Source organism: Brachypodium distachyon, chromosome 3 (assembly GCF_000005505.3).
Source record: "Brachypodium distachyon strain Bd21 chromosome 3, Brachypodium_distachyon_v3.0, whole genome shotgun sequence".
Taxonomy (NCBI): domain Eukaryota; kingdom Viridiplantae; phylum Streptophyta; class Magnoliopsida; order Poales; family Poaceae; genus Brachypodium; species Brachypodium distachyon.
In genome coordinates this window covers 14530099-14550336 of record NC_016133.3, presented here as the reverse complement: position 1 = coordinate 14550336, position 20238 = coordinate 14530099, and the positions used below count along the sequence as shown (strand labels likewise).

The 20238-nt window shown below is 43.6% G+C and overlaps 1 protein-coding gene and 1 long non-coding RNA gene across 12 annotated transcripts; one reads left to right on the top strand and one right to left on the bottom strand.

The window, feature by feature from the left end:
* Positions 1-2101: 2101 nt before the first annotated feature.
* LOC104583557 lies at positions 2102-5787 on the bottom strand. Of its 11 annotated transcripts, none has more exons than XR_001406714.2 (7): positions 5629-5787; positions 4707-4776; positions 3601-3731; positions 3367-3481; positions 2726-2942; positions 2455-2636; positions 2102-2352 (listed from the first exon to the last, which is right to left on the bottom strand). It is a non-coding gene; the product is annotated as an uncharacterized LOC104583557 (long non-coding RNA). The 11 variants fall into 11 exon arrangements; XR_001406716.2 differs by having other exon boundaries at positions 2726-2936; XR_001406715.2 differs by having other exon boundaries at positions 2726-2885.
* An 8968-nt stretch (positions 5788-14755) lies between these two features.
* On the top strand, positions 14756-18418 carry LOC100821114 (probable transcription factor KAN2). The gene is made up of 6 exons (XM_003571405.4): positions 14756-15554; positions 15723-15799; positions 16741-16786; positions 16977-17148; positions 17790-17850; positions 17950-18418. Exons 1-6 carry the CDS (start codon positions 15050-15052, stop codon positions 18076-18078), a joined length of 990 nt encoding a protein of 329 aa, XP_003571453.1. The 5' UTR covers positions 14756-15049; the 3' UTR covers positions 18079-18418.
* Positions 18419-20238: the final 1820 nt, after the last annotated feature.

The window sequence follows — 20238 nt, the reverse complement described above, 5'->3', positions numbered from 1 at the left end:
CAAAACATTATAAACCTCTTTGGCAATATTACTTCCGTGACAACACTTGTGCAAGAAATGGATAATTATCAAGAACTATGGCATAGAAATGGACAAACCTTTGGTCATTTGGTTTAAAAACTAAAGTTCAACTATGGGAAAACAAGATTGTACTACATAGTTCATTTTCAAATGTTGCCATCAGACATTATTGTTCCACAATGTTAAGCAATAAAAAATAAGAATTTAGAAAAAAGAATCACATTTTTTATTTTTTATGAATTAGTTATCGATTTTTTAATTTTCAAAGGTCTTCAGGGGACATCACTGGCGGGCACAGACGTAAGACCCGCCACTGATGTGTGTTTTGGTGAATTTTGCAACTTTTCGCATTGGACCATTAGTAACGGGCGTCCTGAGCCCGTCACTAATGAGGGGTCATCAGTGACGGGTTTTGTGCGCCCGTCACTGATGAGGGTTATCAGTGGCGGTCGAGAAAAGCCCATCACTTATGTTGTGTTTTGTAGTAGTGAGCTAGCCACCAAACTCCCATCTGACCCTCCACGCCGCCGCCACCGGATGCCGCCGAGGCGGTGTGCCTAGATCGATCGCCTCTATAATGGCACGGGTGTCCTTCGAGGTCTATGCAGAACGGGCAGTCGTTACAATTGGCAGCCCCTTGGCGCAGCGTCAGCTTGTCAAGCAGGGTTGTCGACACATCGTGCCCTGGCGGTGGTTTCGTCCTCCTCAATCGAATTTCATGCTCTTCGTGGAGTAGCTAGTCGGGATTTGATCTCATTGGCGTCAAGAGGCGATAGGGTTTGGAGCCAGTGGCACAAATGAAGCTGAGAATGAGTGGAAGATGTTTAATAGTCTTATCTTTTTGCATTCCCAAATTGTCGGCGCCTAAACTCTGACACCAAGGATGTTCGGCACCCCCTTTAGGTTCGGTTGGGGATTCCTACGGCGAACACCGGCATGATCGAGAAGCGGCGCTCAGAGTTTTACCCAGGTTCGGGCCGCTCGGGAGCGTAACACTCTATGTCTTGCTTGTCTGTATTATTTGGTGTGGAACTTCTTACAGGTTGCCGGGGGCTCAAGCTGAGCTTCCCGGGTTTCTCTCTCTCTCTCCTCCCTCTCTCTCGGATTGAGTGAGTCTTCTCTAGGATCTAATCTTTAGGAGTCGAATCCTTCTCTACGATGGCCTTGATCCTCCTTTTATAGCTTAAGGGGATACCACAGTGGCCTAATTACATGCTTGACACGCGGGCGGGCTAACTACGTGTCGGTGGGGAAGTGAGGTGGCAAGGGCTCCCCCTCGCTGGCTTGCATGCAGCCCCTGGCAAGTGTGCTTGATGGGACTGGACGAGCTGCCTTGTCTTGCTACCTTGCCTCGGGGGTGCATTAAATGCCACCGGTGAGCCCCTGGGGCGCCCTGCGCTCACCGCACCATTGGTTCGAAGGTCGGGCTGCCGGGGGCGCGTTGCCGGGGCGAGTTGCCGAGGTGACTCGCCTGGAGTGTAGCCGGGGGGAAGCCGATAAATGCCGGCAACACCTTTGCAGCTTCCGGGCCGGGATTCTTCCAATGGGACCCACACGTCCAGCATCAGTAGGACCCCAGATGCCACTAGTGCGACAAAAATAATCAAAGGTCTAGCTCCACGAAAAAGTGAAGCTATGAACAACCAGCTCCACCAAATCCGTCGAGGTGGAGCTGTCCCAAACACATGCATTGGTTTGCATGGTCGAAGATGTATGTCCTTAAAAGGATGAGAGGCATGGTGTAGAGATTTGCACTGTTTCGAGAGCAGTTTTTATTCACATGATTTCAAAAACAGTGGAATTGAATGTCATGCCATGTTGAATTTTTTTCAAAATTCAAAACGGCGAATTAGGTGGTAGCCATGGAAACACATGCGAAGTACTAGTTCAAAGAAAAAATCTATGATTTCAAATCCTACAAATCAAACAAAACCAACTAAAGCATAAATGCTACGACAAAAGAATAATAAACATGGCTTAGATACACATTATAACAAATATAATAGTGGCATGAATAGTGGGAATTGGTGCGAATAAAATGCACTGCAGATTGCAAATCTGTAAAAATAAGACCTTCAGATACGAAAAGCAGCTTGCTTATCTTGGGATTGCAAAAGCTAAGACACTGCAATTGAAAATCAAATACAATGCAATTTGACACAGAGGCATGGCACACAAGCCATTCATAGATCCATTATCCTTACAAAGTTCACAAGCATTGCCACAGAGCAAATATGGAGCAATCTAAAAACAAATTTTATATAAGCTAACAAGGCAAGGGCAAAATGAAGACGATTCTGTTCAAATATGTCTCCTCTTGGACAAATCAATCTACAAAAAGATAAAATTACAATAATAAGCACCAACGATAAAAAATGTGACATCATGCATAACGCGAAAACAAAAATATAGTCCGGATAAAGAAGCTAGTACCTATTGAGACAACTGAAGAATCATTTCCTTAACTGTATGAACTAAGCTGAACTTAGAAAAGAGCATGTCGTTCGCAATTTTGACAGGAAAATATAATGTCCCTATAAGAAAACTTGCCATGCAGCAGCACCCGACGTCCGAACAACTCCATAAATTTCATACAGAATATACCACAGTCATTCCTGTTGACAGAGAATAGGGAATGCATAAATTCAATTCAATTGAGAGCATAAAAAGGAAAAAAGATAAAGAAGTGCTGTCTGAAATTTACTCATTGTTTTGTATAGGTACAGTGACGTGAATTTGTGAGAAAACTCACAAGATCACCAGCCATCAAAGGTACAACCTGCTTCCTCCCCGCCCCCCACCGCCCCACTCCCTTATTCTTGCTTCCTAATTCTTGCTATCCGGATGAACAAGAGAAACATGCACTGAATGAAAGCACCACTGGAATATGAGTCTGCACTGCTATAGCCTACAGGCTAGTGCTAGCCGGCAGATTAAAAAAAGAAGGAAAAGTCAAGAAGCCTACAAATTTATTGCAATTGCAGTGCATAACTACTGGGATTGCACAAAGCTATAGAAAGCAATCGAATGAGTGTGTGTAAGCAATTGCAACAGACTCGTGTAGTGATTGCGATGTTTACAAAAATGCAAATTTAACTGCAGAAAGGGCACATAAAAAAGATGGAAATTAGAACCCGCATATATCGATTACAGTATACAGATGGAGGTGTGAGCAAAAATTGCACCTACATACTTAGTACAAAAAATAGCACTCACCGATTACTAGAGTAGCAGATTTTATAAAGGTTCTAAAGTTAACAACATATAACTTGCACCACGCACTGCAGAATTACTAAAAGATATAGTGGAAAAAGTAGGCATAATGAAAAGGGCCAGGGGGCTCACAATAAGATCGTCGATTTCCTCATGATATTCGCTTGAAATAAGAATTACATTCTGAATTAAAATCCCTTTGTCCACAGTACACAACTTCAGGTGACTTTGGGGTTGACTGCACAGTCTAGCAACAATAAAAGGCAAAGATCAATAGTCATAAATGGAGTGATCAAATTAGCTAGCTAATGCTCCCTCCGTGCCAATTAATATGGAACGGAGGGAGTACTAAAGAAAGAAAATCACCGAGTCGATGATTTTGATTGGCTGAAAAGCTTTTGCCACTAGCATAGCTGACTGTTCAGGCAATGGCTTGTTAGAAACTGCATCAAATTTTCTTTCCATGCACATTGGTTAGGCTGCACACGGACTGAAGGCTGCATATTAAAAAAAAACAAAAGAGAGAAACAAAAAATTACAAGTGCCCAGCTATGATATAAGGTCTTTAATAGGATTGCTCACAATTAACTATAAATAAGAAAAAAGAAAAATTATAAAATTAAGATTGTACACAGATAAGATTGAAGCTGTTAAACATCCCTAGACAGGGCATTCACAGATTTAAAAGCTACTCCCTCCGATCCTAAATTGTTGTCGAAATATTACATGTATCTAGACGCTTTTTTAAGAATAGATACATCCATATTTGGGCAAATTTGAGTCAAGAATTTAGGATCAGAGGGAGTACAAATTAAACCAATGCGAATGGGTAGAATTTTGAATTGAAAAAAGGCACCACTGTTCAGACATAATAAAAATAAACATTGAAAAACTGAAAACACGGGGATTGAATAGCAATTGCAGTTTTAGAACCCTGTAATTGCACTAGTAGTATGTATACGATTTAATTTAATGAACAGTGCAATTTTTAAAAAAAGATTGCATAATGAAGGAATAAGCATATCAAAGTGAAAAAAAAAGAGGACAATGAATGAACAAACATTAAGTTTATCTTGGTTATTGAGACACTCTAGATCAACAACGAACCGTAGCAGAAAGTTCTAAAATTTTGGCCCAGTAGAGAAATGAATTTTATGACCCAAGAGCCTATTTCTCAGACAAAAAAGAAGATGGCCCACTTAAGTTAGCCAACGGGATTTTAACCTGGAACACATGGAACCCATTATTTAGACCATGCTAGGACACACAAAAGGGAAACAAGAAAGATTCGATTTCGGAGCTTCCTGATCATGTAAAAAGAACAGGACTCTACTATGTCTCGATCGATAGACAATCTCGCTCATGCCGGCTGGGAGGAAGGAGAGAGCAAGATGAAATCGATTAAGGAATCGATGAACAGAGAACAAAATCAAAAGGGGGAAACAGAGAGAAGAGATGATATGGAAGCTAACCTGAATTCGCTGTCGTCAAAGTATGTGCCGTGCCTTTGCTTCCTGATCTAAACTCCCAGTTTCCCCCCATCTGAAGAAAAAAACAAAGGAACAAATTGGGGATGTTAAGCAAAAATCGCCTCGCATCTCCTCACCAAATCCAGTCACCCAAAGTACAACAAAATTAACACTTCTCTGCTAGAATTTGAAAGGCAGAAGATAACCAAAAGCACATCATACAAACAACAACTACAAATGATTTGAAAGACAGAAATTGGCGCTTGTGACAACCAAAAGCACAACAAAATTAACACTTCTCTGCTAGAATTTCTACTAAACCAAATAGCTAGAACCACAAAGTAACATACAACTGAATCAGAAAATAACCATGTTATTCAGTCATTGTAATTTTTTTTTGCGAGAAATATTCAGTCATTGTAATGCTTACAAATGCAGGGCCGGTGCCCATATGCATCAATCAGTCTGAATCTGGACACAGAAATACACTAGACTATATATCTCAATCATTCTACAACGCAAGAACGAGCACACAAAAAGCGAACTAAACACACCATCCACCACAAAAACCATCGCCCGTGTGAGTATCAGCACGCAAAACTCACCGGGGGCGAGCAAGCATACTCCGCCATCGACTGCATGGGATGGGAGATCGACGGTGAAACGTCCGCCTCTGCTGCCTTCCCCGTGACACATCCGCCAGAAAAAAAGCGAGCAAAATTCAGAGACGCACAAGCAGCAGCAGCCGCGAGGTTCAACGGGCCCGGGAAATTGACCGCGAGGAGACACCGAACACGACGCTAATCGGCCGGGCGCCTCCCCCTATGTTCCCCCGCAGGAAGCAAACAATCAGCAGCGGCCCGCGAGCACGCCAAACACGAACGCACGCCACTGGGAAAACACCAGAAATGAAGAGGGAGCTCACCGGTCTAGGTGCGGAAGCAGCCTCCGCCGCCGACGACACGCAGAGCCTCGCCTCGCCTCCCCCAACCCTCTTCCTGCCAGCGTTGGGTGGTGACCATCTGGGGGGAATGAGAGGACAAAGCGGTGCGATGGAGAGGGCAGAGCAGTCGGAGGGGAAAACTGCACGTCCGAATTCGATCCAGGCTTTTGGGCTCGGCCTAGGCTCGAGCTGGACGCGAGCAGTCCGAGCCAAGCTAGCACTTTCTAGCTCCCTTGAGCTTCGGGCCAAGCCCAGGCTCCACCCCGGCCAGCTCGGCGAGCTTATTGAGCTCGGGCCCAACAACCAATACCACAGCCCAGAAGTGCCAAGTGGGCTGCTCTGGCAAGGAGGAGTGCGTCGCCGTGTGGACCGGCTGGCGCTGTCGTCACTATGCTGGCCTGCGCGTTCGACCGCGCTTGCTCCTTTTTTTTTTGAAAAAAACATAATGCTTTTATAATTATTATTTTTGAAACCCGTAATTTTATTCAAACTCAAGAACCATAACAGGTACAATGTATTGGATCATATAACCTAAAAATTACAAGATCATTCCTATAACTAATGATTATAATGAAATTTCTTAAAGACATATTTTCCGTGTATCATTCGCAAGATGAAATACTGCCAAGACTTCAACATGAAGATCGCAATCAAACTGGAGAGGCAACATAGTCACTTGTATGCTTCCAGAAACTTAACTACCTTCAAAGCTTTCAAAAAGCCCCTAGAGTTGCTCATCCAAAAAAATTAGAAGCGGTGAGCGTTGAACGTATTTGGGCCGGGACAATCCCTTAAAAATACAAATACAGGTCGTCGAACCAAAAGATCTTCACTAGAACGCCAGAGAAAGATTTCAAAATTACAAAAGATAAAACCAACAAAAAACACTATGACACATTGACAAAAACTCAACACATACATATAAACGGATCTACGAGTACACAAACCCAAAATCTATAAGATCGGATACACTGAATTTACGGTGACTAAAACTCTCTAGCTCCGCGACAACGCCTGCTAAGGCACCCTCACGACAAAGGATGAAGCGGTGTACATTTATTCGAGACGACATCGCAACATCGCCAATGCGTTGCGATCAAAACCATGATATAAGCAAACAGTTTTGGATACTCTCAGTATACACAAGTCGGACTGTCCAGTCTTCCTCGTCCCATCGGAGGTCGGAGCCACGCCACGAGAATCCTCCTAAGCTACTCCTCATCCGCCAACGCTCTTCCCCCTTCCTCCACGAGGCATGAGCTTCTTCTTTTTGCCATCACTGGCCTCAGAAAAAATACCGGTCCAGTCAGCCTTGTGGTGTACCCTATGTACCCGAGTTCAGAAACACCTCTTAACAGCCATAAAGAAAATTTCTATTTTTCTTCGGGACATGGGCACCCTATACATTGATACTGTCACATACGTTTTTCATACCATGATCTTTTTCTTTTTGTTTGTCGAGTGAATTATTGAGATACGGTAAACATAGGTTGTTGTGTTTCTATACTCAATTATTATTTTTGACCACTTTCAAATGTGTTGATGGTGTCCCCTCTTTTTTTTGACAGTGTTGATGGTGTCCTCTTTCTTTTATTTATTTTTTCTTGAGAGTATATTTTTCTTTTCATGGGAGTATATATCTTCAAGAGAAATCCGAACAAGGGCTACTTTTTGTCAAGTTTTTTCATGGCAGCTTGAGCTGGTAGTATCACGTACTAACGCGGTGGCCCACCTTGGAACCAGAATGGAGACAGCCCATCTCAGTAGGCCTTATCCACTGTTTGAGGCGGGCGGAGCACCGAACAGTTAGGCCTACTTGGTTAGGTTTAAAACTTCTTTTTGATTTTTGACTTATAAGTCACAAAATCACTAAATTAGGTGTTTTCGGTTTTGGCTTTTGACATTTGACTTGATATTGTTAGATGATGGTATAAGCAAAAAGCCAAAGTCAAAAGCAACTAGTTAGGTGCTTTTGTGGCTTATAAGCCAAAAATCAAAAGGCAGTTTTAAGCCTAACCAAACGGGGCATTAGTCATGAGTCTGAGAACGACGTCTCTGACTTTTCCACCACTTTTACTGTACTCTTTATATTGTACATTACCTTATGGACGGATAAAAGAAAATCATGATCCACATGTGGAATTGGACATCAACCAGTCCAGCATGACACGTAGGCTGTTCACGTCCATTCCAATGTACGTTCTTTGTTTGTACAATTGTACTCCATTGTCCCCCTTGGAACATCTCCTAGAACTATTCACACGTATGCGTCGTCCTGAGCAGAGTATCAGTACAAGTGAGCGAGCACGAATATACGGTCGACCCATCGAGTCGGAGCATAACATTACGAGCTGCCACCGCCCTACGTATTACTGTCTCCGTTCCAATACACATCGACCATGTTGTTTAATCAAGGATTATTCCACTTATTTACGAATTAATATTTTTATTATGAATACAATTGTATTAATTATCTGTTTGAAAATAAGTGTCTTGAATTTCTACAAAGTTATTTTGTCCTAAATACAAGACACTTACTAACTTTGTAAGAAACTTATTATGGATCAGAGAAATTATTAATAGTTTAAAAAACAGAATACATTTTACTATATTAAAAAGAGAGTATACGATTGACCCAGCAAGTCGGAGCAGAACATTACTGAGACGTACTCATGGACGTACTGTTCCGTTTCAAAATATAAGATGCATTCTATTATTTTCGACCGAAGTTTTATACTCTCTTCGTTTGGAATTAACTTACGTGGATTTGTACAATAATTTATACAAACCCACCTCATTTAATTCGGAACGGAGGGAATATTAAATACTTTTGAATATAAATAATTCAATAAATTCGTTATGCTAGAAAAGTATACATGCCTTATTTGTTAAAGGTCATTTAAGAAATAAAATTCGTTCTATATTGACTAGTAGGGTAATGTTTGTGTCAAGTTGACGATCGGTCGAGGAACAAAGATGCAAAGGTACTATCTCCGTCTAACAATAGAGGACGTATTAGCTTTTCCTTGATCAATGCTTTGACCACAAATTACTCTATTAATATATAATTATATGACATGGTTTCATATCCATTATATTCGTACCCAAAAATATTTGCTTATATGATTTTAGTAACATTAGTCACATCTTCGTGAAGTAATTTATAGTCAAAAGCTTGGTCAACCGAATCTAATACGTTCTTTATAGTTGGACGGAGGAAGCTATATATGCTAGCTCCATTAAACAAATTGACAGCATCACGTGATAAGCTCTGCTGGCCAGCCGGATCGACGACGTGCTCGTGGATGCATGGATGGTCAAAGCAAGCTACTCCTGCAAAAGCATTCTTCCTTTGTTCCTCGATCTACGTACATACCAGTATATTAATATATAACACACGTAGACAGAGGTAGATTCCTCCTCGAGGCTAGCTGCACACACAAGTGAAGTCTCCATTCGATTCTTTGGCAGTGGTCTCTAGTCAGCATGGAAAACTTTGGCCTAGCTATATACTACCTATGCCTGGCTAGCTAGCTGCATGCCAAACCTTCCTTGCTTCCAGACCGAAATGTCGTCGCCTTCTAATTTAATTAGAGCACAGCAGACAGGAAAGAAGGTTGTACTAGCAGCATATCCTAGGGGACTATAGTTATAGTATACTGATTAATCAATCTGCATATAACTGGCAGTACTCTCTAACGCGCGACCGTACGCGCGTTGGTCAGGGCGCGCGCAGGACCACGCACATAGTACGTACCTACATGTTGCAATGCATGCATTATTAATGCATTTGTAAAATCTCAAACTTTAAAAGGTTATAAATCTCAAACCGTGCACTCGATTTATATCCGTCTTCATTGTTAGCTTTGTCCCGACGAGATCTTCGAAACTAGATCCCATGTTGGTATGTTTCGACAAAAAAAATTCGTCTTAAAAGTTACCGCCAATAATATAGGAAGTTACCATTCCTGTTGGCAATCAGTTACCACATGATAACTTCTCAAAAAAAGAATTGTTACTTATGCGTTAAAGTTACCACCGAATAACATACGAAGTTACCATCCCTGTTAGTAACAAGTTACCACATGACAACTTTATGCACAAACTGGTGGTTACTTATGAGTTAAAGTTACCACCGAGTAACATATAAGTTATCATCTGTGTTACTAACGAGTTACCACATGATAACTTCATACAAAATAGGACGGTTACTTATGCGTTAAAGTTACCACCTAACAACATATGAAGTTGCCACCCTGCTAGTAAGAAGTTGCCGCATGATAACTTCGTACAAAATAGAATACTTATGCATTAAAATTACCACCCAACAATTTATGAAGTTGCCACTCTATTAGTGACGAGTTACCACATGATAATTTCTTTCCGAGTATGACGGTAAGTTGTGCATTATTGTTTGGTAACATGAAAATGTCAAAATAAATAGGTCAAAAAATTTCTAGTGAGATCTAGTTTTGAACCTCTCGTTGATACAAAGCTAATGATGTAAACGGATTGTTAATCGGACAAACAGTTTGAGTCATAAAAATATTTTAAGCCTCAAAATTAGTTAGTACAAAAATGCATACATGCAGCCATACATCCGAACTAAAATCTCAGCAATTGTTAATTATAAATGCATGCATGCAACCATACCTACTATCCCGCGTGCTTCTGCGGACAGCCAAGCATCATCGTGTGCAACATTAACTCAAAGCTTGAAGTTGCTTGACCAATAAAAAACGTACGCGCGTGGAAGCAGAATAAAGAACGTCAGCTCTTTATGAATTAGATAATGGGTATTATCTTAGATCGATTAACGTATATATGGATCTTAGCTCCTCCTCGCCTTTCTAGGAAGAGTTGACATGCTGCACCGGCTAGCCGATGCTGCCTGCATCGATCCACGAATTGGATTGAGAGCCGTCCGTGTGTAAATACTCCAAATTATAACATCACTAGAAGCCAAGGCACGCTCTAATATACAGCATCGCGCAAAAAAAGAATGCACATCGATCTGTTCTATCAACTCGTGTGCTTATGTTTTTGTGTGCCTCAAGTTTTTCAGACTAACTAGTATGAATAAGTTGAGCACAACATTCCCTAAAAAAAAATTCCCTCAAAAAAAGTTCAGCACAACACAGTTTATGTCTAGATTTATTAGAGGAAGCTAGTAGCAGTAAGTCAGTTTAATTAAACGAGATAATCCGGATTCTATTTGTATCCTATATATCCAAAACAAATTTAGCAAGTCAAATTGACCGTGTTTTCTCACATTTTTGCGTCCAACGGAATAAATAGCCTTCCGGGCCCAAAGCAAAAACGCCGACATGCATGCATACCATGCATGTTCCAGAAATTAACAAATCAAAAGTCAAAAGGTAACAACACAATTAAGAGCTAGAAACACAGAGCCGTGGCACAGCCCGATGAGTACAGTAATCACCCCCATCGGGACAGGTAAACTAACAGCAGCAGGTACTGCGTGCGTGCACTCAGGACAAATTAGGGCATTTCGAATCATCTGAAGGATTAATTAGTTCTCTGAATTACTGTCCGAATTAAACCCCTCACGTGCCACCGCGATGGGGCGGTCTTTCGATCTCATCTCACGAATCTCACCTCATGCCTCGCAGCTATAGCCAGCTCTCTTTATATTAGAACTAGTGTCTAGTACTGGTGATTCCCAGTGGGATTGGGTTTTTTAACTCACAGATCGTCGAAGGACCCTGAACTCGCGGTGTCAGCGAGGGAACCGAGGACTGTAATTACTGCGCCTCTCTGTAGCAAACAGACAAACAAACGAATCGCGAATTAGTAAAATGCGATTCGCCACACGGGTTCCGATGCCCGCCATTAAACCAGCAGGCCGGCCGCCGTGGGAAGATTTGAGATTAACCAAGGGATCGACGTCCGGGTCAGGCTGATCGACCAAGGGATGCTAATCAGCTTACGGATGGCAACCGACGGGCTTGGTTACGAGTACGGCTCAACCATACCCGTATCCGACGATCCAACTCTCAACCGTTACTCGTATCCGTGGTCGGGTATGGAATTTTACCATACCCACCACCCGTCACGGGTACGGGTAACCTGTGGGTATTTTTACCCGACCCGCTAGAACGGAGAAGCGTCGGCGGCGCGCGTGTACGAGGCGGCAGCGGAGCTCGGGGCCGCATCGGCGGTGGCGGGGGCGCTCGGAGGAGGCCCGCGCGCAGGGCAGCAGCGCTCGTGGGTGGGGCGGGGGCGGCGGCGCTCGCGCGTGGCGGCGGGACGGCACGCGTGGCAGGGGGCGGGGCGGAGGGCTGGTGGTGGGCTACCGGCGTCGGACTGGCGGAGTCGTCAAGTCGAGTATATAATTTTACCATTTACATACCCGCGGGTATTTTTCTTACCAAACCCGCATCTTAAACAGGTAAATACCCGTCGGGTATGCGGGTATCGGGTATCCATTGCCATCCGAAAATTAGCTCGTGATCTGCCCTGTCCTGCCCTCACCTGGATCAAGGGCCTCTTTGATTCACATGATCTTCAAAACGCATTAATAAGAGAAGTACATGATCAAAGTGGCATGTAATCTTTAATATATTGTTTTTCGAAAATGGGAGCTCCCGGCCTCTCTGCATCGGAGCTATGCACACAGCCATTTTATTGCAACGTTATGTCATCACAGTACACAAATCATGGGTCGCACAAAGTCGAAACAAAAATAAGCCAAATAAAGCAAGAATCCTGAAGCCGTCTATGCATTCTGAAGTCTAGCAACATACTGCCTGCCAGCCCGGTTGGATATATCCCGTGCGACCGTTTCCAGCCTGGTGCACCCAGAAGTCGAAAGCTCCCGTTTGTCCACAAGGAGGAGGAAGGACCAAAGACGGATCAAAGGGGTGGCCCTGTAGATAACCTGTCAAAAGTTAACAACTCTGGATCTGTTAAAAATAATATCATTTTTACACTTTCAAATAGTCCAACAAATAGCAGACACTCCCACCCTTATGTGAGGATTATTGGAATCCTAAGTAGAGTACAATTTTGAAACAGAGAGATCTACTCCTATTAATCTTTATGGAATTGGTGGTGAGAAAAAGCAATTGATAGTATTTTTGGTGTTCTTATTTCCGTTATCCAAATAGTCTTCAGGTTGAACAAATATTAAGCCTTTTAAACTCTACGAAAATTCTATAAACATACCCCTAATCAAATTCAACGAATTCTACTATGGTTCCGCCAATGGCGCAGGCCCTGCAGGACATGCGGCTGCCAGAGATGCCGGACGGTGCAGAAATTTCTATTCAGTTTTTAATACTGCAAGGACCGAGGAAAGTTCCTTTGACCCTTTGGCATAGGCCTGGGCTTAGAAATTTGCTATTTTTCCACGGAGGTGACCTCCGGTGACCTCATACGGCAGCAGCGGCCACAGTGCCAGTATTGTTTGTTTATGCGAGCCTTGACAAGCGCCAATTCCAAAGCCCCAACCAAACAAAAGCTTTCGCCTTTGCATTCAATGCACTGGGCTCTCCTATCCACAGTCACCATTGCCATTGGCATTCATTCACCGGGTTATTAGGGTTAGAGCAGTGTTGTTGCTGTCTGTCTGATCTTTGTCCATCAAGAGCTACAGTATAGCTATGGTATTGCAGTTGGTTATTGTATTACTCGCCGCAATACTCATCGATTCAATTCGTTGTGTTTGTATATACTATGGAGTGCTCCATCCAGTAGTCGTAGAATACATACTGCTGACAGGTTAATTGCATTTCAGAATAGCATAGTCATGCATGCTAGCCTAGCTATCTGCTCCATGAAACATTGAAGTTTTAAATTTATTACTCCCTCCGATTTTAAATTGTTGTCGAAATATTACATGTAGACGTTTTTAAGAATAGATATATTCATATTTAGACAAATTAATTTGAGTCAAAAATTTAGCACAAGAGAGGTCGTAGTTTATAATATACCAACGCACTGCTTCCGTCTGTACCATGGCTTCTTTTGGTGACAAAAATGGTTTAGAGCTTGGCCAAGACACTACCCCAGAAACAGCGTGAGATACCAGCTAAAGATTTCCACACTGATGTGATGTGTCATCTGAACCAAGGAGTCATGTGCTTGTTCTTTACTACTCGTAGTACTACTACAGAGATGGAGATCGAAGACAGTTCAGGCCCCGTTTGGAAGGGATTTTTTAGGATTTCTGTGGGATAGGATTTTTGTAGGAAAATTTCCTACCGTTTGGAACACAGTAACAGAAAACTATGGTTCACAGGATTGGTTTCCCACCCTTCACATGTTACGGCTAGTATTTTGAAATTTCATGTACTTTTTCTATCCTGCATTTGAATCGCAAATTTTCTGTATTCCTGTGTTTTCAATCTCCATAGGTTTTGTGAGGCATGCCATCTCAATTCTTGTGTTTTTTCTATTCCTGTGTTTTTCTTACCCTGCGTTCAAAACGGGGCCTCGGTGCCAAAAGTTTCCTTGTGATCCGTATGGAACTGGTCGATGTGTTTTTTTCTTCTTCTTTGGAAAGGTAAGTTTTGGAACTAATGTTCCAAATCAAGAAGGCAGGTTAATTGCGTTGAGATTTGAGAGAGAAGGAGAGATAGAAAGAGAGGAATGCATGGCTGATTGGATTGGTGGGTTCCTAACAAGAAAAACATGTGCCAACAACCCCCAAACATATGCACACAAACACAATGAGCTTGGAACCCTCTCACCCAAAAGACATTTTTCCAAACTTGCATCCCTCACACAAGAGCTTGCCCTTTTGGCTGTACATACCCCCATCATGCAGGCATATGCCTCCATGCCCATGCAAGAATTTGAACAAGAGTGGTGTAATTAATCAAATTGGTATCTTTCCCCCTTCGAGAGCAATTAATCCAAGGTGTACATCTCTTGTCAATTCCCAAAACTGTGAAGTCAGTCCCCCATGCAAATGCATAATGAATGAATGAGTAATGAATGAGTGCATCCATCAGAGGCATCATCATTAACTACTCATCACACATGCAAAGCCCCCTCCATGCATGCATGGGAAACTCCACTTTGCCCTCCATAACTGCTGCAGCTATAGCCATATAGCCTTTCTCTCTCACTCATTCATCACTCACTGTCTAAACACAGACAGCACTGTTCCTCACATATTCCCCAAAACGGCCTTTTTACATTTCTACCCCTTCCTTCCTTCTTCTCTCTCTCTCTTGAAGTCGCTTAAAAGGGGAGCATATCGATCCATCTAGCTCTCAACTGCCCAACCCTCGCAGCTTGCACAAACAAGGAAACTTGAGCGAGCAAAAACAGGGCTTTGCAGCTTTGCTCTCCCAGAGCAAGAGGTAGAAGACGACACACACATACACAAAAGCTAGCTGCTTGGAGATAGATTGAACAGGGAGAGGTATCATCCATGGAGCTCTTCCCTTCCCAGCCGGATCTGTCCCTCCAGATCGGCCTCCCGGCCACCGCAACCCGCCATGATCACCACCACCAAGCTCGCTTCTTCGGGCCTCCGAGCTCCAACAACCCGGCCATGGCGCCGCCGCCGCCGCTGCAGCTGCCGTTCCCCATGCCGCATCTGCCGATGCCCATGCCGCCCGGCATGGGCCACGGCGGTGGGCTGTACTACCCCAACGGCGGCCTGCTGCGGCCCATCAGGGGCGTGCCGCTGTACGGGCCCGGGCACGGGCCCGGCCCGCACGTCGTCGCGAACAACCCGGCCATGGCGCCGCCGTGCTACTGCGACCCGTACGCGCGGCGCTCCGGCGGAGCTTGCGGCGGCGGCGGCGGCGGTGGAAGGATCCTGGGCGGGTTCCCGGCGCCGAAGCGAGCGGCGAGGGCTCCCCGCATGCGGTGGACGTCCACGCTGCACTCGCGCTTCGTCCACGCCGTCGAACTCCTCGGCGGCCATGACAGTACGTGGCTTATCTCCGATCTGATTAATTTGCAAAGCTCTTGCTTTTCTCAATCGATCACCAAATAATCACTTCTGAAAGTTCTTATCTTGTATACTCTTGGTTAGCAAAAAGGTTCACACTTTCGATCTTAATTCTTGTTTGTGGCCGGCTGTGTGCAAATTTCAGGGGCGACGCCCAAGGCTGTTCTTGAGCTCATGGATGTCAAGGACCTCACCCTGGCTCATGTCAAGTCTCACCTCCAGGTAACTAATAAATCCAACCCCACTTCATTTATCATCCTTAACTAGTACTCCTACTACTATACCAATCATGCATTAAGCAGTTAAAATGAATCTAAGTTTAGTTAGCTCATTTGATCACCTGCACTGCTTGACTTAGAGAAAGTTTGAAATCGGTACTTGTATTTGGTACTGCTGCAAAAATAAATTAACAGATGCATGGACATGGATCTGTGCATCTCCTCTATCATCTCTCCCTCTCTTGTGTCTGCTTTGCCGTAGCAGTGCTAGTTACTACCACGCACTGCTCAATGCTGTACTAGCCCACATGCATGCAACAGATCAAAGTGAAAGGAAGAAATAAAGGTTGAGAGAGAGACGGCCACAGACAGACAGAGAGAGACCCGGATGTGGTTAAGCAGCAACATGCCACCAGCCCCTGTCATCTTCTGCATGCTCTTGTAATATCATGGAAACTTCTCCTCTCCTTGCTACTAGCACACTGTCTGCATGCACACAGCCAGCTAACTAGGTCAAGTCCTCCATGCTGTGGGGTTCCACACACATCCATGGCAGATGGCACTCTACGCCTAGCCAGCCTAACCTACATCAGTACTACTACCTAGCCAGTGTACTACTGGCAGGCACACACATACTTGATCTACTGTAGATTGAACAATGTGAGAATGTGGGTTCCATTCTTCTCCCCCTCCTCCTTGATTGCTTTGTTTGACCTCTTAACTTAAGCTGTCCTGTCAAAGCTTCTTTATGTATATGCAGCTATATATATATCTCATGATTTGTTTCCCATTCAGATTCCTGATTTGATTCATTTCTCTCATAAATTAGCAAATCAAAGTTAGGTAGATATGTACTCATACTACTGTGTAGAACATATATATATGCCTCTAGCTATGTCTCATGACTCATGAGTATATATCTTTTTGGCTTTGTTGTTGCTGCAGATGTACAGGACTGTGAAGAACACCGAAAGGCCGGCAGCTTCATCAGGTGAATAGTACTACATATATGCATGCAAAATATAAAGATCTAGACACTCCAAATCTAATGTAGATATGCTTTTGCTCGATCCCTTTGGAACAGATGCCAAACCTAAACAGCTGCTACTTCGAGCCTTTCCATTTTATTCCTATTCTGACAAGTGCTTTTCCATGGATCGATCCATGCATGTTCATAACAGATCAGGCTGACGGATTCGAGAACGGGTCGGCCGGCGAGATCTGCGACGACAACTTGCTCGATCTGCACGGCGTCGGCGGTAGGACGGAGGCGGCGCGACATGCAAGGCTAGCTGCTGCAAACGACCATGATGGGAGTATCAGCGCCGGTGCTCTGTGGAATAGTTCCTCAAGGTGCATGGTCAACACTTCACTCATCACACACTAGCTTAAGTAATTAATTGTGTGGGCAATGTCTACAGTAGTTATTTTTTGAAATGCTGGTAAAATTAGGATTAAACTGCTAAACAGAATAAGTAGTAGTGTCTCTTGTCATATGTGTGCATGCTTAAACTGCATGGATCAAGGCTTAGCTAGCCTTTTGATTGATCTCACACTGTCATGCATATCTTTGACTTTGGGAGAGCTTTGATACTTTAGGCTGACAAGTAAAGTAAAAAAACAAAGAAGCAGCCTCTTTTTCACCCACATGGGTGCACATCCGTGTTGTCTTGTTATACTCCTGCATTAGGATCAGTTCCAAGTAAAATGTGATATCATCATATATAAAGTGTCCCCTACTCATGGAGACAAGCAAGGTTTTGTCATGGATCGCCTAGACAAATGCATGCTTCAATTATGATCTCATCCTCAGTCCTCGGTCGAGGACTTGCCCAACCCCATTTTTTATTGGTGTCATTTAATTCTGTTGTCTGCATGTAATTACGAGGACAATTTTTTAAGAATATTGTTAATATAGTCCCGATATCTCTTGTAGTGGCTACATTTGGTTTTTCTTGTCATATGGTTTTCTAACATATATTTATCTTTTACAGGGAGGAGGACTGGTCTGGGTTCCCTTGTGACTCCAACAACGAAAGCATGCAATCTTTCAAGGTACACATCTACAGTTAACCAGCTAACACATTCCAAATAACATGGCAGCATATTTAAACTATGGGGTATCAACTACTAATTCTTGTGTATAAATTGCAGGATCATATGCAGTCCAAGAGCCTGGAGATCCTTTCGGACATCAACTCCTGCCTGTCGGAGACTACGTCGAGCGCGAGCGAGCCGAACCTCGACTTCACCCTAGGGCGGCCACACCATCGTCGGAGCTGAAGGCCCACCGGTCCCGTTGACGTCGCCGGCAAGAATTAATATAATCTTCAGTGTAGCAGCACTAAGTTAATTTGCATGTTAATTAGTTAGTAGCATGCATGATCCCAGCATGCACCATGAGTATGGATCTTTAGATGTTGGATATGGCAAGGGAAAGTCAAGGAGGAACTAAAGCTAGGCAATTTAGGGTAGATGGAGCTCTAGTGAAAAAGCAAGGGTTTGTAATGGAAATGTGGCTGATGTTTTTAGGACAATCAAAAGAGCTTTTCTTTTCCTCTCTGCAGTTGGTAGCGGGGAAGAAAGGAATTAAAGGCAGGGTTGCATGTTCCTGCATGCTTTCTGTTGCTGCACCAGCCACCACATGTCCATGCCATGCCATGCATGAACTTTTTTGCTAGCTAGCTTTTGTAACCCTTAATGTTCATGGTGGATAGTATATGATCTGTGCGTGCATGCATGGGTAGCTCTTTCTCCAGGGAGCAAAGCTGGTCTGTGGGTGTGCGCGCGCGCGCGCGCGCGCAGATATAGTAGCTAGTTTTCACCATTTTGTCAGTGGCTAAGAATTCTTAGCGAGGAAGCAAAGTACATTTCCTTGGTCAAGCAAAGGAAAGAAGCTAGAAAGCCTTTTTTCCTCTTGAGAATGCCAGCTCTCCGACCCATCCTCTGCGTTGCATCTCAGATGATGCAAATGTTGCCACAGGGATTAATGAAGAAACATGTCCTTCCTATACAAAGAGCACGCCATTCCTTCCTATCTACGAAGAGTTTCATGCACGGAACAAGTTCACTCAAAAACTCAAACTGATGGGAAAAAAGAGTGCAACATACTCAAAATCTCAAGCTGATGCAAAAAAAAAGTGCAATATATGTACTTATACTTCAACACCACCCCTCACGGGTGTGTGGCTCTCACAGACCGAACGTGGACCGAAAGTGGGCTGCAGCTGGGTCTCGAATTCGAGATCTCTTGACTGTAATACGATGAAGAGATTCATGTATTAATACTCATGTTATATATATATATATGAAAATAATTTGGAGTGCAAAAAGACCTTTCTTTATAAAGCACTGCCATGTTTGAGAACTACATGCACAACCATTTTTTCATTAGAGATGTATTCTCTCATTTGCAAAATATAAGACATATAAGTAATTGTGCAGCCAACGCTACAGAACTTTGATCACTGTTATCGGACAAAATATATGAATTTGAGCATTCTATTTGTATTTCATATATTCTTTTCCTAACTTTATGAACACATACGTGGTACTACTACTATAAATCAACATTACCGTCCAGGAGTGTTAACAGCAAGCAAAATTACGTGGCTTATATTTCGAAAGGGTGCAAAGTTAATTTGACCGCAAAACCGAGCAGATTTCCGTAGCTAAAAATAACCACAGATCTAGATCGTGGCTGCGCATGCATCCTAAACTTTTTCTTGAATCTTTTGACGACTGTATATTTGACCGGCCGGAGGAGGTGCGGAGCAAATTAAAAGGTGACGGACGGATGGATTGGATGGATTGTGCATTGATCGATGGCCAGACGCCATATTAAAAATGTGATCGAAGGGACGTTGACACGAGCGGCCGGAGGATGTGTGTGGCAGTGGACTTGTTGTCGTTGCGCAGAAGAGCCAGCACAGAACACCACACCGGCTTTGAGCTCTTGCTCGATGATCAATATACTACTCCACTGAGCAGTGTACGTGCTGGTAGTACTATGCGTTTGACAAATGACAAGGTGGCCGGCCTTATTCTGCCGAAGACCGCCCGAACATCTCGAGCCACTGACACACGCCACCCTTAAAGCTTTAGCAGAAACAAAATCTGAAGCAGCATATACAGTTTTTTTCTGAAGGATATGGGAATCGATCCAAAGCGTGTATATGATGCCCAATATTGTTGGGCGAACGTTGCAGCCGGAGTACTCGGACGTGCGTATTGAAATGCCGTGTGACGTATGGTTGTACTGAAATAAAAGCGAAGATTAGTGGTAGTAATATCGAATTGAAATGTAGGTTGACCGCGGTCAGCTGGCTTGGCTTCTGAGTGCCGACTTGCTCAGAACTCCACTGCTGCTGCCTGCAGCTAGCACATGAGCAGATATAAATGATGACAGCAATCAAGAGGGAGGCAGTAACAAAGCTCTGCCGT